We start from the raw sequence: 26610 nt of genomic DNA, 5'->3' as shown, positions 1-26610 counted from the left end.
AAGGCAGAGGTTAGCCAAGGCAGTTTTTAGATTATACACTTATGAAATCATAAAAAGTTACCTTTACATTTACAACTGATCTTCAAGACAACATAATATGTAGTGAAAAGTGACTAAGAATAGTATTTTTTTTCACAATACATTTTAGGTATTGATTGGGAGAAATTACAAACAAAATTTACGTTTACTAGGAAAGTACAAGAAACGTATATTTAATTAACCTTTCATCGATTCTAAAAATACATTTTCCAGCTTTGGCAGAAACTGAAAATCATATGTTAAATTTTTTTTGCAATTCACATATTTTTTCTTATTCTTTAACATTTGTCTTTCCGTATAAAGATTTCTATTAAAAAAAAATAATACAAAAGCCTTTGTTCTCTTTTTACTCGCAACTATTTAAGTGGCTACATCTACGTCCCTAGATTAGCCTCCATGGGCACTTTACTTTTACTTTTGAATAGAAACATGTAAATGCATGGAAATGTTTTGTTTGGGAGGGCTTAGAAACCATCTCCTCAAAAAAGAGTTATTAATCTGCTCAGCATCTCATAAGCTTATGAACCTTCACTGTTTGAAGTTTTGAACACGACATAAGTTCAGCGGTTTGCGAGATCCTTCGCTTCACCTACACAAACATCCAGTTATTTAAAAAAGTAGAGATTTTCAGCATTAGTTATAGTAGAATTCTTTTTTATCTACTAATTTAAATTCTTTAATATATCAGCATTCTAGCTTCACTAAGGATTTTCCTTTCAAATAAGTTTCTTGTTAATAAAGAGCCCGGCTCATTTATCTTCTCTATGTCATTTAGTAAAAACTTTGATAGTTTTTTGTCCTTTCTTAGTTTTACCTTACCCTCTCCGAACCCCCCCCCCCCCCCCAAAAAAAAAGTATAACCTTCAAACTGATATAGATCAAAATAAAGCTTACCTAAAAATTTGGGATTCAAGCCATTTACATTATTTGACAAATATGTATGTATAGTTTTTCATCTGCCTCTATTATGCAAAGCTTGTTTAGGATTAATGTTATTTGTATTTTAATTTCAGACAACCTAAAACTCTTTACAACTATATCTAAAAAATGTTATTCAAATGTTTGATATTGACATTATTACTCTTAGACCTAAAACTATTTGCCATAACAATCTTGAGTATTCACCTCATACTTTTGGCATTAGATAAACAATTCTTCCCATTTCTAACCGATGCTTGTACAGAGGGCTACAACGAAATGGCAGATCCTTTCAAAAAGAAATTATTCCAAGAGCTTCAATCCATGAAAAATGGTTCTACTTCTAAACTCAGGATTCTAGAAGTTGGCGGCGGTTCTGGGGCTAATTTGAAATATTATCAAGTTCCAGCCATCATTGACATCCTAGAACCCAATCCAAATTTTGAATATTATTTTAAGAAAAATGCTGCAAATTATAAAGAATTGGAAGTAAATCCACTAACCCAAGGATTTTGTGAAGATCTTTTAGCTGCCGGGTTTGACAATGATTGCTTTGACATTGTTATTTCTACTCTTGTCTTGTGTTCTGTAAATGATCAAAACAAATGTTATGAAGAAATCCACAGAGTGCTTAAACCAGGTGGAAAATTTTTGTATGTTGAGCATGTTTATGCTGAGCAAACTTCATTTCTAAAAACAATGCAGAAAGTCCTCATGATTGGAAATTTTTGGCAATTTTTGAATGACGGCTGCTGTTTAGACAGAAACACAGACTCAACTATCAAGGCCTTTTCCAAATGGAGCAAAGTAGAACAAGAAAAGTTTGACCTACCATTTTCATCAAATATGTTTCATAGAGTGTTTAACTGGCCAATCACGCCTCATGTTATGGGTTATGCCCAGAAGTGAAAATTGTTGATGACGAATATATTAATTGAAACAAAATTTTTAACTTCGATTTTGATAGTAGGTATATTGTTATTTAGAAAAATAACGCCATATAATTGCTTTAATCTAGTAGCAAAATCTTAAGAGCTTAAATGCAATCTAAACTGTGTTATTAGTATTACAATGATTTTTTGTGAAAATATTTGCCAAAATTATATTTTATTGAGATTTATATGAAAATACGTTTTGTGACATACATACTCCCCAGATAGTATATATCTTTACTTTAGCGCGACAGTCAAATAAATATATGGATTTTGATGTTTTTTACTGTGTTTTAAATTTGTAATAATTCACGTTCTTTTGTATAAAAAGTGTGTATGCTATTTTAAATTATAATTTAAGCTTATTTATAGAATATATATTTCTAATCCTACCATTCAGGCCTATTTATTTTTATTTTTTTCAGACTCAAAATGAGAACCTCTCTGATTAGAAATGGACTTGGTTTCGGTCACCTCGGAGTGAAGATCCGTGGAACCACCAAATACCACCTCTCTCCCATGGAGCAGAAGGCTTTCGCAGGCGCTATCTCACAGGCACTGTAGTTTTTGTCCTAAATTTTTACAACTTTAATCTGAGTAATTTAAATTCAACATTTTCATAAAGTGAATCACAACAATACAAATAATATTTTAGGTTAGGTAAGTTTGAGCATGAACACTACACTTGGTTTAACAGTACCAATTGATTTTAAGAGTAGGCCAAATTGACATAAAACTACTGGATAGGGAGTGCCAAACACCCTGTGGAGAATCCGCAGATCCCTCCTGACAGTTGCTCCCCCATTCATCATCTCATATCTCATCTTTGAAGCCGCAGAGAGTGAACACAACAGACTTATGAGAAAGAAGGAAGGCGAATTCGATCACGAAGTTTAAATACATTTATTTTAATTTGTTTTAAGTTGGTAGTCATTTAATAAAATAATAATTAATATTCTTATACTAAATATGTTAAAGACGTCGATTTGTTTCTTTTCAGATATCTGGATGTAAAATCAAGCATGAAGATAATTATAAAAATGTTTGCGAGTTTTGCCAGATCAACGTAAATGCCTGTTAGGGCTAAAGCAGTAAACACAATGGTGGAAAAAAAGTCGTATCAGGTAGGATTAGATATCTATAATACAAAGTAGCTTGATGTCTGTCCGTTCGTCCGTCTAAAGCTTAAGATCTCGGTAACCACTGAACCGATCGGATTCTACTCTTCAGGGAATATACCTACTGGTCCTGTGGTGGTTTTAGGCTATTTTCTTGGGGGATGGGACACCCCCAACCCCCCAAAAAACAAAAAAATCCCCCCCATTTTTATAATATAATATACTTTAATTGATAAGATCTTCTGATTTTTCTTGTTATACTTATATACTCAATCTGTTTTACAAATGGTGAAATAGTCAAAATTTTAGATATTTTATAAGAGTTTATGCGCTTTAATTTTTATTTTTGTCATTTAGATTCAACACAGAAACATCTTTCTATTTTGTTTAGTGTAATAAAGTATTGGGGTAAGGTACAACCACAGGATAGAACGAAATATTTTTGATAAGGCAAATTGTCTTATATCAGATGGACTTTTGTGACACTGTATATACTATATATTATGGAACTATCTAACCTTACAACTATGAGAAAGTGCCCTAACCACTGACCAATTGACCAACATCTCTTATTTATGTACAATATGTATTTAGGCTCACCATAGAAATATATCTGGTCTATCAGAGATATCAATAACTCTTGATCCAATCAAGAGAGAGGATGGAGATGAAATCAAGGTGATACTTTATATTTTATTTTAATACCTAGTAAGAGTACATAGAATTCCTTGGCAAATGATTAGTTGTATCTCATTACAATTCACAATTTAGACATTCAGACATAGGTTGTGCCCTAGTTTTGCAGGACCAATGCGAGACTTTTGTAAAATTTATAATGCTTGCCTAAACAGGAATCTAATTTGGTTTATATTTAGCAATTCTTATCGGAGATACAATCTGACACCCATGCAAAAAATAACTATGATTTATATTTTTTAGGTTGTGTTCTTACTTGACTCATGGACTGAAAGAAATTCACTTTTTGATCTCATACATCGATATCTTCAAGGTAACAATTTTACGTTGTCTTTAGGAATTGTTTATTATTATTTTAAATTTTAATTGTTTAGCGAAAGTGTCATATTTGATGATTTATTGACAGTACGTATCAGAATGTAAAGATTTGTTTTAGGTGGGGTGCACCTAATGTATTTATGAAACTAACTTTGTCCGTCTGTGTGTCTGTAATACATTAAATTGAGCATATCATATATGTACACTAATACTGACTTTGTCCGTTTTTTCATATAATTTTTTCTAGTAATAGATGTTGTCATCCTTTTTTTATTAAATATTTTTTTTTCACTATTTGTATACCTATTGTTTAGATGGTCAATCTGACATAGCAGAACCTGCACTTTTAAATCATCACTGGGAACAACCTCACAGAGATTGCCAAGGAGTGGTAAGACATTTTTATACATGCACAATGTGTTGCAAAGAGCTTATATTCAATTAATCTGTTACATGTAGTTCTTCTGTTTAAAAATAATAACATGTTTAATGTTGATTCTTATGATATATATGATGCTTTTCCAAATCATTGAACTTATTTTTTTTTACATTTTATCTTATCATCCCGTGATTTGGCTGAATTAGACGGGGTTTTTTTTTAAATAGGTTTGAAGTTCTGCTTTAAATTAATTATCAAAAATTCTTACATACCTAGTCATAATTAAATTAAGTTATCTGACCCCATATTTTGTTGGTTTTATAGGGGATTTGATCCTTTATTTAGTTAAAGCTTTTTGAATATAATACTTATTACTATATTCATAAGTTGTTTAATTACTTATTGCTTTATAAGTTTTGTGTACATAGATAAATTATACTATAAACTCTTCCTATACAAGGATTTAAGGAAAGTACCATTGTCGTTAATTAGACATCAATCTTGATTCTTTTATTTGAAAGTATTCCTGTAAAATATAAGGGTTGCAAAGTAACTTAATCATCATTGTCCATTCCCTCCCTGCTTCCCATTAGAAAGTTTACAATTTGATTATGCATAATCCTTTCTCCAGGGATTGCAAGGATTTTAAAAGATTAAAAAATTTGAAAGTATATCATCCCCCACCCCCCTTAAACCAACCATTTATGTTTAAAATTTTAAGGTTAGGGTTTAAAGGTACTTGACCATGACGTGTCCAGCTTCCCCGAGCATGATGGACAAACTTTTCAGTCATTTTTGAGAACTTAATTAAATTATTAAATCTTTTCATTTCATACTTGTACAAAAATATATATTTTTTCTTTTCAAAAATAAATATAAGAAGACCCCTTTAAATTGTTAAACATGTTGACTGAAGTATTATTTTCTTTTCTGTTTACATTACCAATACCTTAAGCTTTGAATTGACGCAGGTTGTATAGTTTCTACGTCATAATGTTCAAAGAGGACTTTAACTTTATTTCTTAATTGCAATTTCATAGCTTTAACTTTCATCTTTTTAAAAAAAAAAACATGTTTTGAAGTCATTTTTTTATCATAATAAACATTAAATAAATGAGTTCATTAAAATAGGAAGAAATTTTCTTAAAAACAAAATAAACTTTTGCAAACATTGATTTGTTTACCTATTCGAATTTTATCGCAAGTTCAAAAAGAATGTGATACCTTTTTAAAAGCCTAAGCGATTTTTGAAACCGTTTAAATACCAAAATAATAATAGTAAAAGTCATATGGGTTGACCTCGTTTAATAAATAACTTTGCAAATTTAATTGTTCCCTCCTTTCTTTGTTTTCTCATTCTTTAATTTTGTTTTTCCTAACATTTGTCTCTGTGTTGAAGTTTGAAATTGCACTATGAAAGTACAAGGAAAGTCTTGTTGAAAAGATATTATATTCAGAGAGAGAGAGAGGGACCATGGGCGAATTTGTTACACTAGTACCCAAAGTTTTATAAAAACGTTTTCTTATTCGTTGGCCTAACAACTTTGGGGACTTTAGTGAATTTTGATTGGTTAGTTAATTAAGTTAAGTGTTCAAACTATTTTTAATCTACAGAAGGGATAATTTTGTGTATCATCATTGGGGATGTACATGAATTTTTTTGTCAATGCTTTATTTCTTTAGATCCCTGTATTATATTTATGTTGAGTACTCGCTTGCAAGGGATATGACACCTGATAACAATGGGTGTGCCTACACTTTCAAACATCCATCAAAATGGTTAATAAATTCATATTTGTATATTATTACAATATCACAAGCTTTACCTTTACATTTGATTAATAAAAGTCACCTCGTATTTGTATTTTTGCGAAAATAAAATATGCGAATGTATGAATATAAATAAGTACATGCACTGAAAGAATGTCAAAGTTAATGATAATTTACAATATAATAGCATATTTGTAAACAATAATGATATTTCTGCAATTGTTATATGCAATGGACAATCCAGCTAAAGAAAACCAGAGAGAGAGGGGACATTGGGCTGTTTATTACATTAGTCACCAAAGTTTTAGAATAACGTTTTCTTTTTCGTTGGCTTAACTTTGAGGACTTCAGGGAATTTTGATTGGTTATTTTGTTAAGTTAAATGTTCAAACGTTTTTACTTTTTACAATGAATTTTAATCTACAGATGGGCGGTACTTTGTGTATCAGAGTTAGTTGGGAAAGTAACTCTATTTTTCGCTCATTGTCTTGTCCATTCATATCCCTGAAAGAAAACTTATTATTGGGCAAGGATAAATACTTAATAGCTGCACTATCCTCGTACAATTCTAGTTTATTCTTACTAATACTAGCTACAAAAAAAGAAAGTTTTGGATTTTTTCCTTTAAATTGCATTAACATAAAATGTGCAAAACGTTAAAATTTGGTTCAGTATATCTTGTATTAAATTGTAAAAACTAAAGGAGTTGCAAAGTTAGCATGTTATCTCAAAACATAAATGCAATGGATATAGTACTAATGGAAATTGTGCCAGATTTTAGGAAAATTTACCCTTAAAAAAAAACTCTTATAAACGTATTTCATTTTAATTTCCTTCTTTCCAACCAGGGTGTCGGAGCCGTATAATTTTGATCCGGCTCCAGCTCCGGCTCCGGCTCCTACCTTAAAATTAATATATAAATTTTTTTCATTATTGAATTTGATAAAATAAAATAAATAATATAAAATATTTTGCTTTTATTTGATTAAAGCTATATAAAAGTAGAAGGATGTGTGTCTATTTGTTAAGTAACAATAGTTTTTCAGTTTATTATATGGAAATAGACCGTTGCCAAATTATAATATTACTTTAAAAAATCATTTTTAGCTAATCCGGAGCCGGAGCCGTTTTTAACGAAAAATACGGCTCCGGATCCGGCTCCACCAAAAATGTTGCTGCTCCGGCTCCGGAACACTGTTTCCAACCCATTAAAAATTCCTTTACTTTCGCTTATCACTCGCCTGGTTATAAGTTCAAATTTAAATTATCTTTATGCTGTTTGTTTTGTTTCTGTAATATTGTATCCATAATTTCAACATTTTATTTTTAAAAGCAAGAAGATTACATTTTGTGCACTACCAAAATACAGTGTGTTTTTTTTATGAGAACTTTTTTGAAAGCATTTTTACCCCACTTATAGTTATCAGAATTTAATGATTAATGGCTTATTTCTTCGTTTTTTAATGCAATTAATAGAACAACAAAAATATTTCAGTTTTTATTTAAAAAAAATACAGTAAAATCTAAAATTCAAAACTTAGGTGTCAACATTTAAAAATGGTTTTAGCGCATTTTTCTCATGCTCAAATATTCAACCTTTTGCATGAATGGCTGCAAAACACTTCAAAGTTTAGATATAGAGCTAAAAATGTATACAGATACTATTAGAGACATGTACTAGAACATATCAAAGTTTAAAGGACATATCTCAACCAGGGAGGGAGTACTGGCCCCCCAAAGTCAACTACAGAAAATCTAATTTTTTTCTTAGAAGATTTAGGCATAAGAAAAATGCGCTAAAACCATTTTTAGATGTTGACACCTAAGTTTTAAATTTTAGATTTTACTGTACTTTTTTAATGAAAACTGATATATTTTTTTGGTGTTCTATTAATTGCATTAAAAAACTAAGAAAATAAGCCATTAATCATTAAATTCTGATAACTATAAGTGGGGTAAAATTGCTTTCAAAAAAGTTCTCATAAAGAAAAACACACTGTATAAATGTATGTGAACTTAAGAATAAAAGGGTAAGTAAATGTGCCAAAAATATTTCGTAAATAATAATGAAATTATTTTTTCTATAATGCAAATGAAATTTAGAAGTGGTTTTTAGAATATGAGCTACGCGTTACCCAGCACATTTTTATGTTTAATTGCTAAAGATAGCGTTTCTGTCCTAATTCATAGTGTCATTTGAACATAGGTAATTTTGACAAACATGTTGATTAATACAATACCTCGCACCTCCCCCCCCCCCAGTTTTTTAAATTTTTGCCTATACAAATAATATAAGGATTTTTTTTTTATAGATTTTTACCCTTCACTGTTATCTCTATCGTGAACTTGAATATGAACACTAAAACTCAACAGTTATTTTCCTTTATGGCCAACAACAATGCAATTTTAACTCTTTACAGTGCAGCCACTTTGTAAATTATAGAATTTCTACTTTTCTTATCTAGAAATATTAACATTGAAATAACTTGAGTCTGTGCCTCTACAATCCATGGGAGACAGGGAAGTAAAACAGACTAAAACCAATTCAAGACTTTAATTTAAAAGAAATAAAAGCCTAAAGCCCTTCAGTGCCTAGGGGAAGCTTCCCTAATTGGAAAACTCCATTGTTTCGGTGGTTATCGAGACAATAATAAACAAACAAAAATTGTATTTCATTTTATTTAAAATAGATAAAACGAGGACTTTATCTTCCACAGTAAAATAACTCAAAAAAGTAGGGAGGGGGATTAATTAAACCATTACATAATCAGTAGGTAATTAGAGCCACTTCGGATCCGAATTTTATGATTATTGCAGGGATGGGGGATAATTTAGTCTATTGCTTTCCCCTTAATTAAAGAACATATAAAATTTTTTTAGAGAGTGGCTTCGCTTGCAAAAACATTTAATTTTGTGCATTTATAATATTCATATTAAATTTTGCAAAAGTTTTGCCTCCATAACCTTACAGAGACGGGAACAATTATAATGAAAAACAAGGATAATTTTGTCTTATAAGTAATAAAAGTTTTTAAAGGAAGCCTGCAAGAAATACCACGCTTTAACTGCTGAAAGACTGCCACAAGTAGACCCAATACCCCAAATTTGAAGCCTTCAGCTTCTATAACAAAAAAGTTCTAGGCATTTTAAAATGACATTTTATGTACCATGAAAATTTGAAAAAAATTTAATGCTAATGTTAGAAATTTTGAAATTAAACTACGTGGTCTAGAAACAAAATTATAAGCTAATTTTTGTCATAAATTTAGATTGCCAGTAACTAATTATATTTTTACAATAAAAATACCCATTTTTATAGTCAAAATCAGTTTAAAAAATTAAGTTTAACTTGCGTTTTACTGAGTGTACTGCAGCCAATCAGAAGGCCGAATCAGCTAAGCAACCAATCACAGCTGAGCTTTTATTAATTTACCCCTTTGTTTCCGCTATGATTTTCGTTTAAAAATGCAATTTAAATCGAATTTTTTTCATAGATTTTGACTATGAAATGTGGTGTTTTTTTTATAAAAATGTAATCAGTTACAGGCAATCTAAGTTTCTGACAAAGATAAGGTTATAATTTTATGTCTAGGCGACGTAATTAATTATTGTTTTTTTCTTTTATGAGCATTGGAAATCTTTCAAATTTTCATTGTACATAAAATGTTATTTTGAAATGCCTAGAACTTTTTTGTTATTGAAGCTGAAGGCTTTAAATTTTGGGTATTGGGTCTACTTGTGGCAGTCTTTCAGCAGTTAAAGCGTGGTATTTCTTGCAGGCGTCCTTTAATGACAAGCTTATAAAGCTACAATTAGACCCATACAGATAAATGCTGTGTAGAGACTTAAAATAGTTGGGTATTATTCTTTCTATACAAGAACCAAAGTTTGTTTGTATTGGTTTCTGTAATAATAATTTTTAGGAATATTTATGTCTTGCCTGGTAGCCAATCCAATAAATTCATGTTAATAGTCTATATTCAATCAAAATTGGCATTGGGGATAAAGGGTGTTTTCATACATCGAAAGTTAAGTTTTACAGTATTTTAATAAAGCAACACTGCAAAAAATGTATCAAGGTCTGTTGAACAGACCCATTGCATAAGTGAAGTTGGGTTGAGATACATATTAATATAAGATTAGGTTTGTTTGGCTGTTGACGGGTAGACTATTTAAATGTTAAAGCCCCCACAAGGTTAAATAATAATAAATAATAAAATCATATACCATTGAATGTACCTTCCCGACTCTTTTCATTACCTATTTATTTATGATAAAACAAATAGTAAGATATTCCAGATCTAATGCATTTTAATTTCCTATGTAATACAAATGATCCCTTTAAGAATAATAAGAATAGGTAAATTAAAATAAGTTTACCTACTCATCTGTAAAAGGAGCAAGTTTATTACAAGTACCTGTACATTTATCGTGCAATATATATGTTAACTGAATATGACTGAAGACATAATCTATTTGACTTTTTTCCTTTAAAGTGAAGTTAGCTTTTTATCCTGACTTAAAAATTTATCTTGAAGTTTAACAATCACTTTGAAATTCACAAAACATAAAACCATGTATATATAATATTGAAGGATGTTAGAAAGATTACTAATCATCAATTCAACATTTCTTAACAAGTTGAGATTAAAGTGATAAAGAATTATGTAACTGTATGTGGTGAAATTCTTTTATCTTCATATTAATCAAAGATTACCTACTTAACATTTAAAGCATGTCCGTGCGTCTTTCACCTTGCTTGGTCATGTTTTTATTAATAAATAATGAATATAAGCCATCTAATTTTATGAAATGCATTTTTAAATCATAATTTAAGTAGAATATAACTAATTTCCTTTTTTTTTAAATGATTTTAATTTTTTTATCGCTGCTTTTTTAGCCTTTTTTGTTCCCTTATAGTCCTTGTTTAAGTTTAAAGTTCTAGGTATGATTCAATATTTTATTATATAACGTTATATTACAAAGAATCAATGACGTCAATAATATAACTTGTATTTCACATTATGAAATACTATATTAGATTGTCAAAAACAATGAGACCAGCTACTTTGTTACTTTAGCAATCCCACTCTTTAGACTTCCCTCTCAGTATTACCTTTACTATTATGCTTTTGTTCATTATGGACGTTATCCATGATTGATTCATATCTTCATGGAGTCACTATTATATTATGATTAATTATAATTGAACCTAATAGCCTAATACACTTGTTGGCAGGCCAAGAATAATTTCATGTACTTGGAAGAGCAGCATTCAATTTCAAGTTCAGGGGCCGTGATTCAGCTTAATAATTCCATTTGAAGATACATAGTTTAAATATTTTAGTGGCGTAATGTTGGTATGAAAAAGGGAAGTGGATAAGAAGGGGGGGGGGGGTAGAAGAAATTGAGTTGTTTTAAAATTTCCACTTAGAATTGTTTGTCAGAATCCTAGTACCTTGTCCCTGTCTAAGTTCTTCTTACACCTGAAAGTGGGTTATGTTTTGATTAATACAAACTATTTTGAGATATTGTGTTGCATTTATTTTGCTGAAAGTTCAGTAATATAGAAATAGAGAAATGCTCTTTCTAAACTTGAATGTTACTTTAAAATACAATTTTTTCAGCAGAATAATTATCAGTATTTTAATGATTATGAATCACTCAACATTTTCCATCAAGCTAAAGATTTAAATAATTTAGGAATGTGTGCACTGTATAAAGATATCTCACCACCAGATGAGTGGCCCTGGAGTCAAGGGTCATGACAGACGGGCCAGTGAAGACAATACTCTATCATCCATCGTTACTCAGGAACGGATACTTTAATCTTGGTCTGCAAAAATTATCAGGGAGGGTGGGGACAATGGGCTGTTTATCACACAAGTCCCCAACGTCTTATAGTATTGTTTTTTATTCATTGGCCTAACAACCTTGGGGAATTTATTAAATTTTCATTGGTTGGTTTATTTAGTTGAGTGTTTAAACGTTTCAACCACTAATTGTAATCTACAGGAGGGGTAATTTTGTGCATCATCATTGGGAATGTACATTAAATTTACGGATATTGTCTTATCCCTCTAGATCCCTCAAAAATTACCTTTTTTTGCTAATTTTATATGGGAAGTTTTTCCATTAGTCATCAGATAAACAAGAAAATATATTTTTTGTATATTTTGAGTAGAAAAAAGACATAATTTTGATATAAAGTATCGGGAACAGAACAAGCTCAAGTCTCGACATGACAGCTTTGGCAGCTCTCTGGCACCTGGAAACAATGAAGGATATTTCAGGTAGTTACCTGGATATATAATAAGTACCAACACTGCGAAAGATACCTAGCCATTTGAAAAATGGAAAGCCATAAGCATTATGGCTTTTTTTTTAGCATCCTGTAATAGTAAAGATATTTTTTGTTAGTTATCTAATAGAAAAAAAAACTAGAAAGATGAATTAGTAAATTGATTTGCAGTATCATTTTGAAAGATATTTTAGGTAGCTGGACAAAAAGTATAAGTCACTGAAACCTAATATGAATCATGAATATGATTCTACATTAAGCTAAACAATACCCTTGGTAAATAAAAGGCTAGCTGGTTGTCGAAAAAATCATCTGTAAAAGTATTGAAAATATATCTAACAAAATATATATTTTAGGTTTTTCATTGATGGATGTCCTTTCCGGTTGATGTTGCTCAGTAAAGACAAACAAAACTTGTTAAAAATTGTTACTTTTGACTTCCTAGTCGTTTGTATGCAGGTATTATCAAACAGATATTTATTTAACAAGGAATAATAAAAAGGAAAATTACGTCGTTAAGTAGCACATAAATAAAGTTTAGAATATATTAGAAAGTTGCAAATTTAAAGAATTTATAAAAAAAATCTTTTGTTATCAAAATTTTCCGTGGATGTGTGTCAAAAAGGAGTACCTAATGAACCAATAACGAAAAAAGTTAATTTTTATCTAGTATTTGGACATCCAATATAACAAAAAGTTAGTTTCTTTTAAATGGCTTTTAGGTCAACTTCAACGTTATTAAATGCCTATTTAATGACATTACCAATATTGATATCCTAATTTACTAAAAGATATTTTTATCATAGAGTTTTGTTATTAAGGTGCAAAGAAAGCCTGGTGAAACAGATACAAGTCTGGATGAAAATATTTGGGAATTTGAGTGGAAAAGACTTGAGAAACATTCCAAAAAAATTCTAGCACCTGTCATTCTACTAGGAAACAACTCTTTTATTTATTCTGTAGCAAAGCAAATCATTAAGAGTGAGAGGCCTATTTTGTTTAAAACATTCTACGCACCTTTCTTCCCCTCCCCAGCTTTCTACTATTTCATGTACTATATATATGTATATTCCACAAATTCGGTAAATAGATTAGTAGGTATTACCCATTTCCAGAAGATTTCCAAATGATTTTGTAAAAGTTTAATATTTGATTATTGAATTGTTGTGTTACTCAGGATATTTTCGAGATATATTAAAGTTAGGACAAATTGGACACGGGGACTCTCTACCCCTAGGTATCTAAAACAGATAGGTAGATAGTAGATCTATAGATAGTAAGATAAGTAGATACCAATTGAAAATTTTCACTAAAAATGACATTTATGAATGAACATTAAAACTTAAATATTTGCTAAATCTGCAAATATTTAACACAAATTCTTATTTCACACGCTACATGAAAATTTATTTCAATATATTTAGCTAACATTTAAATGCGTCCGTAGTAAATAAGGTCAAGGTGGGTTCCAGACGTGGCCCAAGACGTGCCATCATTTCCTATTACTTACTGCGAATTTACGACTTCCATATAAAGGCTGTGCAGTCAAATAGTTAAAAGCAGTTAAATATAGGTTTCACGTCTTTACTTGAAGTAACATTTAGCTTTTTCATATCAAAAAGCTAAAGTTTTAGTGAAAACTAATCTTGTTTATATTTCAGAAAAGATTATACTTGACTCAAAGCTAAGCTTACAACGAACTTGCCGTAAATACCATGCCATCCCAAGATTCTGTGATTTTGTTACGGGCTCTAGTCAGGAAATTATATTTAAATCATTTCAAATACATGTTATCGGAATTAACACACGCATTGGCATCTAGGGTATTTGCTTTCGGATGGGTAGGGAGTTGGCAGAAAAAATTGCCTAAAATGGAAATGTCAATCGGTTCATTGGTCAGCGATATTTAATGGACTTCCTAAAAATCTTATTATTTAGAATAGGATAGGTTAATGATTTTTTTCTTCAAAATACCCTTGTGTGATTATTATTGTTTAGTTCCCAATATTTTAGTGATATATTTACCGGCTACGTGTTTATAAAAATTAAAGGGAAAAATGCACGAACGAGAGCAAGTGAATCTAAGGACCTTCCATCAGCGAACCTACATATTTTTTATCGGAAAATATACGAGGTTTATGCTTAACATAGTCATATCGACTATAAAAATTCACCAAGGTTTTATATGAAAAAAATTTTGAAAGGTGCTTAGATTCACTTGATCGTCCGTGCATAGTCCCCTTTAGACATGTATTGAAATAGAAAAAAAGAAATGAATTAAATATTAAAATCAGGAGCTGTACAATTTATTCTTCGACCTACGCAAACTTTTTCAAGAAACAGGTAACATTTATAATTTATTGTTTTTTTTTTATTTGTCTTAAATATACATGTACCTAGTAATATTTGTTGCTTCACTATAAAACCTCTTCTTTAATTATAATTATTGACTCTGTTAGTTAAATTGTCAATATGCGGGAGTTGTTACAGTTTTATATTATAATAACTTTCATAGAACATATTTTAATTTATTTGATACTTATAAATGAAACAAACAGGTTATTTATTGCATTTTTTCCACCATTTCAAAATTTTATCTTTTTTACAGGATACATTCTGCAACAATGTGCTCTTGCCAACAATATTCAACATTTTAAAATGGTCATGGAAAGTGTCAGCTATAAAGAAGAGGACCTTTTATATACAGACCCAGAAACAGGTGCATTTATAGATAGATTGATTGATAGACAGACGGACGGTGGACATAGTCACAGATATATAGATAGATAGACAGACAAGAATAGTCATAGGTATACACCGACACCTAGACTGATAGACATACAGCACTTTGGGAAGGTTGTGAAAATTTCAGCCATAAAAAGAGTACCATTTATTTGAAGATAAATAGACATACAGACAACTAGAAGATCGATATAGAAAGTATATACTTGTAGATCAGTAATAATTAGATTAAATTAATAGCATTCATAATTATCTTTGGAAAAATTCTTTTTTGATCAGTTTTTACTTGTGAAATTATTAAGGAGATAATCCTGTGATGATAGCAGCCAAGCTGAGACATAAGGACTTGGTTTCTGATGTACTTAGAAGTCCTAGGTACATTTATTATGCCTTTAAAAAAAGTCATTTTCACTTCTTTCACCACTTTAAAAAAAAATTTTACTTTATATTGCTTTTCCCCAATTAACTTTGAAGAATTTATAACAACCAAATAAAGTCTGATAAATTAACAGCCTTAAAGAATATTTCACTTTTGAATAACAAAAATACCATGCTATTGTAAAGATCTCGTAAATTAAAGTATTAAACATAATATTATCAAGATGACGCAATGAAGTGAATGGTTGCTTTATTGAAAAAAAAACTCAATTTGTGTAACATTAAAGATCTTTTTTTCCGTCCGATAGACGAACACTGATTAATAACTAATAACCAATTATCTATTGGTAATAAAATACTATCAAACTTTTTAGATTTTCTCGCAACGACGATAGCGAGTTTTTGGAGAGCTTTATACACAGTAGAAATAAATATGGACAAACTCTACTACATATGGTTGCTATACAGGTATTAATATTTTTCCATTGTTGAAAGGATTTGTACTTTTAACCATCATAATTAACAAAACATAACAGTATGAAATACTTGGAACTAAAATCTTAGCTTCATAGATAATAATTATAGTTAGTGCCATTTCTACGGTTTAAGTTTATAAGAAATATTCTTAATGTTTTAGGGTCCAGAGTTGGAGGAACAGAAACTTTTGATACTCAGAAAAGAAATTGAAATACATTGCTTAAGGAATTTATTTCATTTTGCTCAACATTATTTTGTATCTAAATGGTAACTTAGGTTAATCTTTTTTAATCAAAACAAAAGTATAAAATATGCAATTTTAATATAATGTGTGTAAGTAGTTGTAAAACTGGCCCGAAACTTATATAAACTTATCTGTTTTACTTATTGATTTATGCTTAGAATTTAGAAATAATGATTTTCTAAAAAGTAAAATCTAGATTCTAGAACTTCGTCCAAAATGAAATAAATTATTAGTGAGTTGACTCATGAGGCTGACCAGCTGCAGCTACAGAGATGTTTAAGGTAAATTATAAAGCATTTTTGAAGCTTCGATTGGTCTATAAATTATAAATATTATACACATATTGGATAATTTTGATTTACCTAGTGTTTCTCAATTCCGAATAAAATATTCCCTAAATTATTAAGGGGAAGGGCAGTTGTGTATTTTTTGGAAACCAAACCAAAGGAACCTGATAAAAAAAGAAATACAGTACTGAGATTTTGTAAAGGAATTGCTTTATGAGTTACGTTGTAAAATTGCAAATAAATTGCAGCCGCCTCCTACTGCTGAATTTGCCATTTCTCGCCGAATAACACTATTAATATTGATTTGTTTATCTTAGATCTCAATTAAAATCCTCAGCAGAGTCGGCCATAATAAATGAACAGTGCAGAGCTCTTCAAGGAATACCTAAGACTCCCAGAGAACTAAAGGGAAATATTACATACAAACTATACCTACACAAAATGTTTTACCTAATTGTGAAAAACAAAAAATACAACTATTATTATTTAAACATTTTAATGTTAACCATTGTTTTAAACATATCAAATAACAAATATAAAATTTCACTTTAAAGCACTATTAACCAACACACTCTTTGTTATGAAATTAATTGAAGGGGGAATAGTTTTTTTTTGTGTTTGTTTATTTATTTAGGTCGGATTAATAATTTGTGGTACTGGGTAGCCCTGCAGGGTTAGTGCACCTTAGATATAGGCCCCCCAGCATGGTTTTTGGCTAGTGGAAAAAAACTACCAATCCCTTATTTTCACACTGCCAAAAATATTTTACCAAAATGTGAAATTACAAAAATGAAATCTATTTATTTTTTGAACATTAATATATTTATTTGTTATTACAAAATCCCTTGTTTAAAAATTATGAGAAATAACACAAAACTTGTATGAAATATTTTATTTGCACAGGCTGAAAAAGGAAAAGTTTGGTCACGACTCTTCTTTTCCACTCTCTTTCTCTCTCTTATATTTAACGCCATAGACACAGGTAACAATAAACTTTAATACAGTGGCGTATATTTCCAACCTAGTTTCATAATAAATCACTAGCTATGTTGCATTATATTTTTTGGTTTCATCACCCTAATATTACCTAGCTTCTAACAGTTGTTGGTTGAACATTCGATTCTCATCCAGTTTTGTGATATTACCAAAGCATTTAACAGTATACATACTGTTGCTATGTCAGTTGTTGGGTATGCCTTATCCTACATACTGGAAAAATTCACTAGGTACCTTCTTGCACAGATAAAGGTCGGACGATTAAAGAGTTCTTTTCATGCAATAATCAGAATTAATATATTTCACGAACCTCTAGTGCTATTAATGTAATCTGATGTTTTTTTTATGCTGATTATTAACAGGATTATTTGTTAAGGATCTGATATTCTAATTATGATCCGGTATTTTAACGAGTTAATGGGGGATCAATCTACTTCTGCTAACACTTGCAACACAGATTTTCAGTCAGGTACAACAAATATATATGATTGTACAAAGTACATGAACATAATCTAACTTTCCAGGTTCTTAAATTTCATGTAGGTCAAATCCCGTTGGACTCTTATATCCTTACCAAACGCAGTTCTTTAAAAGGATACCTTACATAAGCATATATTTTAGCTGTTTTTTCAGCATGAAATCTAAAGTAAGTTTGGTTATAATGCCCTGGCATACAAAAAGGCTAAACAAATTGACATATTGTATTGTTATAACATCTTTACAAAAAACGTGAAATCAAATGATTGAAAAATAATCCCCAAACAATAATAATTATATTTCAGAGGAGCAAAGTAATAATACAACATTGAGCTGTAATCGAACAACCTGGGACATGGGTCAAGATTTTACCATCAAGTGTTTTCCACTTACGGTATGGAACAATTTTGAGTTGCGATGCTATTTAGTATTTCTAAGAACGTACAAGCTTAGTTTTCGAGGGTGTAAAATGAGGGTTTTCAGAGGTTTAAGGGGTTAATCTAATGTATTGTTGAAGGGGGTAAAATGCAGAGTTTTATCGTTTTATAGAAAAAAATTCTTATTCCAATCTCCTTAGTTCCAAGTCATCAATAAAAAAGACTGAGGTTGATTAATCAATAGAGAAGCTGCGGTAAAAATTCAATATTATTTTAGATGGATCCGCAGTCAAAGTTTGGGTACACCTTGTTTTTCATCCTGGTTCCCTGGCCATTCTTCATCTACGAGTACTTCACCAGTAGGCATTATGAAAATATGAAGAACAAGGTAGGTTAACATTGTTACTCGAGTTTTTCAGTATGGCTCAGAACCGGTTCTTATCCAGAGGATATTAACCGGCTTCAAAGCTAACTGGATTCTGAAATAGTTATTTATTGCATCGTATTATAGACAGCGTTCTACGGATATTAAAATGAAAAATGTAAGATTAAAACCAGTTTATTATCCCCAAGGGACTAAATGCCCGGGCTAAAAAAACTGGTATTAATTTTATGTTGTTGTTTTTTTATTGTATTATTCGTTAATATTGTTTGTAATACGGTGATATACATGATTTTTCATTGTTGCTGAGAACCGGCTCCAATCCAGCGGAAATTAAAAATAGGTTTCGAAGCCATACTTGAAAATTAATTTTTATTGTCAAAAAATTGCCTTAGGTTTATTTGTTCAAATATGATTTTCATCTTTTTCTGTATTACTTTATAACTTAGTCTTTAATTATGTTACCTATTGATCAGAAAATTTAAAAGTGTAATAGTCCATTTATTTTAGTTTAAGGAGATAATAGACGAGATGTCCCAGTGTAATGGATTAAAATCTATAATTACATGCTATCTCAAGCTTATTCTTCATACCATCACATTTGTTAGGTATGACTTTTATTTATTAAAGCTAATCTTTTCTACTTTCATCCGCTTGCACGTCATTAACGCTACATCGTTAATTTCGGCAACAGTCCTCTAATTATACTTACTTCAGGATTCTTGTATCAAAGCACAGTAAATTCATTAATTGATCTTGTTTTTATTTTAAAATATATCATTTTCATCTTTTTAACGTCAAATTACTACATACATGATGCAACTATTGTATAAGCTTGATTTTTAAAAGGTATTACCTACTTGTTTGATAAGCAAAAGAACAAATATAAGTAATATTTATATCAAGGACTTATAAGCTATCCTTTTTTTTGGTTGGAAGGAGGAAGGGATAACACCCCCCCCCCCCCCTTACTTGGACGTCCCTGATTTATTTTATTTTAGTTGTGTTGCATTTTGGCCCATAGCTGTCCTGTTCATCAAATATTATGAAGATGGAAAATACTATCTGTCAAAGGTGAATTATTTTAGAAAAAAATAAAAGTTAGGTGTAATACAGAAAAATGAAAGGATTATACAATGGATGATGAATTAAAGTACACAACACCCCAAATTATGATAAGAAAATTTTAAGTAAAAAAAGAATAGACACTTCTATACTAGTCAAACGAAACAAAGATTTTTTTTTAAATAAGCCAACTAATGAATACCTATCTAATTTTAATACTATGAGGACCAATATAATTTACAGTCCAATGTGACGTCCCTTTCTATTCATTTTTAATGCTATAATAATAAATTTTTTATTTCTTTTTTCTCTTTAGTTTTGTATATTTCTTATTTTAGGGAGCAAAGAAGGTTGACAGAGAAAAGAAAATAGAAACATCCGAGGTTCTCTACTCAACTGCTAGGTAATTAAACATTTATAACATGAATATAAACGCATTATTCGTAGTTTAGCTAATACACTATTTAGTTTGTCGGAACGTCAGTCTTTTAGCATTTAACTTATTGTATGTTTTTATTTGAAACGATTTTTACATTCTTTTGTACATATTAGTTATGTATACAAATTTGAATTTATGTGAAGAAAAAGTTCTAAAAGCTTTTGTACGTGGCTTAGAGGATAAAACCTTTCTGTTTTTAAGGGTAATGGAGGTCAGTTTGGAGTCCTCTTTCCAGCCAACCATTCAGCTCTACCTTCTATTCCCAACTCTTGTTCAACAAGTTGAGGGAGATAAATTTGTCTTTCAGGTTGGTATTTTATAATTTATCTATATATATGTACATCAAGAAATCTTAAAAATGGAAACTATGCAAGGAAGATATAAAAAAAGGGGGGGGGGTTTTTAATGCAACCATCTCGTAATCAGTGAGCAAATGACACTTAGAATTCGAATTTCGATCTGAACTTTTGCATGAGTAATCCTTGGTAGGTCTATTTTCCCTAAATCAAACAAAAAGTTGGAAAAGTAACGGCTAGCGGCTCAGCCGTTCAGCCGTTTTTAGCCTATTTTCAGGGTAAATCCAACATCAATTACGTAGGAATCAACTTTTTAAAACATATTTTTGGTTTAATTCATGTTAAATGATAGCAATAACCATTTTTAAAACTTCTAGCACCAACAGCTACCGTGTAGAACCGTTTGATAGCGTTTTGGAGTAGAAAAGAGTATTATGTTGAGAGAGGTTTCGTGACTAATTTGCAATATAGATATCAAAAAAATGACAAAACAGCTGAGTCGCCAGCCGTTAGCTGTTACTTTTCCAACTTTTTGTTCGATTTAGGGAAAATAGACCTACCAAGGATTACTCATGCAAAATTTCAGATGGAAATTCGAATTCTAAGTGCCATTTGCTCACTGATTACGAGATGGTTGCATTAAACCCCCCCCCCCCCCCCCTTTGTAAATCGATTCCAGTAACATGAAATCTGAATTGATTTTTCGAACATAGTTAGCTGGGCAATGGACTAATTAAATTGAAGCAAGGAGTTAAAGTATCTGTTTTGGGAAATTTTATTATAGAACAATAAAAGCTTGATTTGGACATTTTCCTAATAATAGCAACTAAAATGCAGGTGATTATTTTCTTCAGAAGAATCAATTTAATAATTTTTTCGACTGTTGATATCGTATATCTAAATATCTATAAACATATTTTCTGTAAACAGGAACTATTTCTATAACTAATTATATTCTAGGTATTCACTGTTTGTAAGGCAGGAACAATTCCTGTGATCAAACCAGACCAAACCATTTCTATCATCACATCAATTCTAAGGTAAAATCATAATATGCTTTATTGTGTAGGTATAAACTTTATTTAATATTTATTGAAAAGCTAAATTTAAAACTGAACGAAATTTGTTTAGATATACCTATAATGAAAATAAATAAATGAATTAATAAGTATTAAGTATGCCTTGAGACATTACTGTTTAAGGGACGTAAGAATTTAAGGACATTCACTAATTATGAAGTATCTACACTTCAAAAACTATGAGTGGTTAGTTAACTAAAGATTTCATGGCTTTTAGTAAATTAAGAGTGTAATTATTAACGATAAAATATTTTTTATTAGTTTATCCTGGTGTTTTACAGCCTACCATGCAACCTTAAAGAGAGGAGCTCTGGATAAAGATTTGGCAGCTCTGTTCTACAGGGCTGTTCTATTCCTTTCTGTTCTCTTTCAAATATTAGGTAATTTGAGACCTTAAAATATAACTGACCTTAATTTTTTTTTTATAAAATCAGGGAGCGAGGGCACATTGGACTGTAATTTTATTTTATTTATAACATTGTTATCTTATTTATTGGCTCATATACTTTGTAGGTACTTGTATTAAATTTTATTCGTTTGATTTAAACTAGTGTCCAAACTTTACAACCAATATTTTAAACCTACAGTAGGTTTAAAAAATGACTGTCTGCAGCAGTGCAAGGTGGCTGCTGATTTTCTGTTGCTAAAAATGGCGATTAATTCAGATGATTTAAGATTTTGTGCATTCAGTATTGATGGCTGCAGACGGAATAAAATACAGCTAATTTTTTTTCGGCCGCGAATTATTGACTTGTGTTTTTTTTCTTCTCAGGTCGCTTGTTTATTCTGGTGTTCTTTGCGTACTCCTTCGGACCAGGAAGATATTTCCCCATGTTGATATTCCTTGGCTCTCATATTCTTCTCATGTCTTTCCTTCACTTCATATTCTCAGATGCTAAGAAATACTGGCAAAAAGGTAATTAAATTAAAAAGGTTATTAACAGGGAGGGGGCGGAAGTGACACTTTTTAAAACCAATACTGAAAGTCAAAGGAAATTAACTAAATAAAGAGTTACAGCTCTGAGATTTGACATGGCATTTGCTTTAAAGAGGTACAATATGGAACTGTGAAAAGAAATTTCGGCATGAGCACGACTTTAAAAAATTTACTGTCAGAACAGCATAGTTGCGTCTGCATACCAAGTTGTGTGCTGTGTGCTTTGAAATAAAACAATGTTTTTAATTTTCCCACTTAGAAATGTGATACTTGTTCTTTGTATGAACTTTACAATACATCCCTTTAATTGGTATACCATTCAGCGAAAATATTTTCCTAACAACTCATTATTACCTAACCCTGGTATTATTCATAATGAATATTACAAACAGAACTCTGGACTATTTGAATGATTTAGGTGGTTTCTTGAATCTCTCCTTCTTCCATTATCTGATTGGAAATGGGTTGGCGAATATTTATATTCACAATTGGATCAGGTTTGTTATTTATATGTACATTAAAGAAAAGCTTCTCTATAACTAATTAACAGTTGGTTAGTCAAAGATAAGATTGGAGTCGTACAGAAGGGTGAAAAAAAACAATAAATCTTTTTTCTCGTAATCATTCGAATCCGGTGGATAGGAACCGGTTCTCATCCATACGAAAAAACTATGTCTAGCATCGTTTTATATCCAGCTTTCTACGAATTTAGAAATGTACAATCATAAGATTAAAACCAGTTTTTTTAGCCGGTGCCTTTGGCACATCGGGGCTAAAAAAACTAGTTTTAATCTCATACTTGTACTTTCTATATCCGCGGAAAGCCGTTTGGCGTTTATAATACGATGCGAGAAATAACTATTTTAGTCTCTAGCAACTCCTTATTCATGTGTAACTTCGAATAAAATCTGTTCTGAACATAAAAGATTTTGAAGCATTTCACTTTTGGCTCTAAATGTGCTATTATATAATGACTCAATGAGCTGGGTCGAATGTATTATTAGAATATAAAAATCAATATTTTTACCAACTTTTTTTGCTCTTATAGCCTGTTCTTCGAAAACTTACTTCCTAACCCGACATAACCTAACCTAATGATGTTTAGAATGGATCCCTTACTGTTACCATGGAGTAAACCCTTACAGCACGTTTCTACACTGGTTAGACAGTTCTTATTTGATCTCATATTTATCATGGAGAATGTTGTCCTACTCGGCATTGCTCTCAATTCTAATATTATTGAACTAAAGGTAAACTATAAGTTATTTATCGAAACCTGGATGATAACATCAAGAAAGGCGAAGCTAGTCTCTTTAACGAGAAGACTAAACTGACTGTTTCGTCTAAGAGTAAATTAATTATTAGTTGTAAAGGAACTCTATAAGCGGCTTTGTTTATCTGTTGGTAATGTTAGGTGATTTCACAGGGGTGTATATTCTGCATGGGATCCCCGGCAAAGGGGGGGGGGGGGGAAATAAAAAATAAGTGGTTGGAGGGAAAAAAAATGTAAAAATTAAGAAAACTGAAAACATTTTTTCCATTTCCCCCCCTCCTTGGAGAAAAAAACTAAAAAAATGTGTGGTATGAGGGATAAAATAAATAAAATATAGAGTTCTTTAAATATTTTTTCATTTTCCCACCTACTAGGGGGGGAAAAAAAATAAAAAAAGTTGTAGCCGGGGAAAAAAAATAAATCTTATGCAGAATATACACCCCTGTGATTTCATTTAAAGAAGTGCAGAAAATTCGCTTTTCTTCACTCACCCATCACTTCCCGTCTCTCCTATACCACCTCTCTTTCCTCTCTCTCCCTTTTTTTATTTCCCTTCTTATTCACAAATCCGTCACTATATCTTTCAAACTTTTTTTTATCAACGTAGAAAACGGAGACTCTCTAAACTGAACACAGCTTTGACAACTAATGACCTTTTTTATTCAGGAGAGTCGTGTAACCTATTGGATAGTTTTGATGGGTTTTCAACTCGTGGGTCTGATACTTAAATGTGTTTACTACAGGTAATTTTTCATTTATGGTTCTGTTACTTAAATGTGTTTACTACAGGTAACTTTTCACTTGTGGGTCTGATACCTAAATGTGTTAAGAACAGGTAATTTTTATCTAGTTAGTCTGATTCTTAAATGAGTATACTACAAGGAATTTTCAACTTGTTGGTTTTATACTCGAATTACATGCTTCAGATAATTCTTATTGTTTAAAGTCTGTTACTTACATGTGATTATTTAACAGTTAATTTTCAACTTTTGGGTCTGACACATAAATGATTTGTTTACTGAAGATAATTTTGTACTTATGGGTCTGATACTTTAATGTTCGCTGTAGTTTATATTTTGACCTTTTTTTATCTTTAGATATTTGCATCTGTGGGCATGGTTGATAATGGACTATACAACTCTGAAAGAGGATGGACACTGGAAATGTATTCTTTTCTCAAATATGTTTCTTTGTGGTGAACTAAGGTAATATTTTGAATATTGACAGTGCAGTTGGCTAATGATATTTAACGAGTCTATCCATTAAAATATTGAGTTTATGTAACACTACTATTTATTATAATTCATGACACAACTAACATAACTAACATTTTAGTTTCAACTAGCACGATCTTAATATTCGTTTCTTTAAGTACATGGTAATCAGTCGTGCCAGTTTTTGTGCCAAGGCATTATATTGTTGCAGTGTAACCAATTGATTTCCTCAGTTATGTCACAAACGTTTACCTTATGAATGAAATGAAAATTTTATTCATTTATTTTAATTTAAGGCAACGAAAGTTACTGCTGTGCTGCATTCCGCGCCCATGCTTCAAAATTTTAGCTTTCTTTTTTGGAGAAAGAAAATTGGGATCAGGTATCTGATTTTAAATAAAAATGTAATCTATAGTAGGTAAAACTTTTCTATTTTGATTATAGATTTTAAAATATTTGAGTATACCCCCCCCCCACACTCATTTTTAGAAAATAAGGGGGGGGGGGGTTATCGTTTGTTTATTACGTTAGGCTATTGTGGATAATGGGTTAGGCTTCTTCCCCATATGCAAATGCATAGGAAAAAATTTATCCCCCCCCCTTCCCTTATTTTCATAATTCATTGAAAGGCACTTTTAGGGAAAGCATCAAATATTGCCAGATTTTAAACATATTTATTTATTATCAGGTGGATCCTGCTCAATCTGCGGCGCACTCTTCAGCTGTCTGCTGTTCCCTCTGGCGCTGGCCCTTGCCCTGGTGGCCCTAGTGGCAGTGCTGATTATAGCCATCCTGTTTATGCCAGTATTTATTGTATTCTACCTCCCCTGTCTAGTCTATGCTAAGTGCAGGTACAAGTAAGGATTTCATCATTATTTAGTACACTTAAATTGAATTTTATTTAGCATTTTTTTATCTTAGGCTTTCCTTTGGTTCATCAGATCGTAAATGTAAAGTAACTTAGGGTCTAGAAGTATTCCATGGTTTTGAAAACGGCTGAATTTACCCGAGACCGTAATGTGGAAGGGCCATCAATACCATTCTTGATTACATTATATCAGGGAGGGAGGAGACATTGGACTGTAAATTACACTGGTGTCAAATGTATTAAAAACACTTCTCTCATTCGAAGGATTAAAAATTTGGGTACTTTTATTAAATCTTGATTGGTTGGTTATCTAGTTTCCAGTCTTTCCATCCAAAAATTATATCTTTAGGAGGGGTAATTTAAATATCAATTTATCATACATTGTCTTATCCCTTATGATCCCTGCATTTTATGTTTTAAATTATTATCAAAACTTGCCTTCTTCTGTTGTAGAACGGAGAGAGCTCACCACCAAATAGTGAAGATAACAGAGAGTGAGAGCAAGCCAGATAATTTTCTTCTTGTAGAAGCGGACAGGAACTTAATCATTCATCAATATTCCTCTCATGATAGATATAACATTCAATGCTAACTTTTCATTATCTAGG

The 26610-nt window shown here is 30.9% G+C and overlaps 3 protein-coding genes across 3 annotated transcripts; all 3 read left to right on the top strand.

The window, feature by feature from the left end:
* Positions 1-27: 27 nt before the first annotated feature.
* LOC145329517 (thiol S-methyltransferase TMT1A-like) lies at positions 28-2315 on the top strand. Its single transcript, XM_080173722.1, has one exon. It carries the CDS (start codon positions 1087-1089, stop codon positions 1864-1866), a length of 780 nt encoding a protein of 259 aa, XP_080029848.1. The 5' UTR covers positions 28-1086; the 3' UTR covers positions 1867-2315.
* Positions 2292-2890, top strand: UQCR-Q (Ubiquinol-cytochrome c reductase ubiquinone-binding protein). The gene is made up of 2 exons (XM_080173723.1): positions 2292-2444; positions 2637-2890. The coding sequence occupies exons 1-2, from the start codon at positions 2322-2324 to the stop codon at positions 2784-2786; spliced, it is 273 nt and encodes a 90-aa protein (XP_080029849.1). The 5' UTR covers positions 2292-2321; the 3' UTR covers positions 2787-2890.
* LOC145330450 (uncharacterized) lies at positions 2888-26610 on the top strand. The gene is made up of 35 exons (XM_080175084.1): positions 2888-3013; positions 3602-3685; positions 3947-4016; positions 4336-4412; positions 11874-11984; positions 12381-12463; positions 12828-12930; positions 13293-13569; positions 13649-13708; positions 14133-14232; positions 14768-14814; positions 15080-15190; positions 15516-15588; positions 15966-16059; positions 16229-16293; positions 16546-16593; positions 16917-17008; positions 17504-17581; positions 17972-18064; positions 18378-18466; positions 18727-18837; positions 19342-19439; positions 19833-19905; positions 20235-20299; positions 20537-20642; positions 21592-21671; positions 21972-22090; positions 22483-22626; positions 23066-23144; positions 23753-23897; positions 24587-24663; positions 25018-25125; positions 25431-25516; positions 25823-25991; positions 26456-26610. Exons 1-35 carry the CDS (start codon positions 2960-2962, stop codon positions 26592-26594), a joined length of 3408 nt encoding a protein of 1135 aa, XP_080031210.1. The 5' UTR covers positions 2888-2959; the 3' UTR covers positions 26595-26610.

The sequence above is a fragment of the Acartia tonsa genome, chromosome 10, assembly GCF_053477335.1.
Source record: "Acartia tonsa isolate MP-2025a chromosome 10, ASM5347733v1, whole genome shotgun sequence".
Taxonomy (NCBI): domain Eukaryota; kingdom Metazoa; phylum Arthropoda; class Copepoda; order Calanoida; family Acartiidae; genus Acartia; species Acartia tonsa.
Note: the sequence above shows the minus strand (reverse complement) of the source record. Positions and strands in the feature narration are given on the sequence as shown.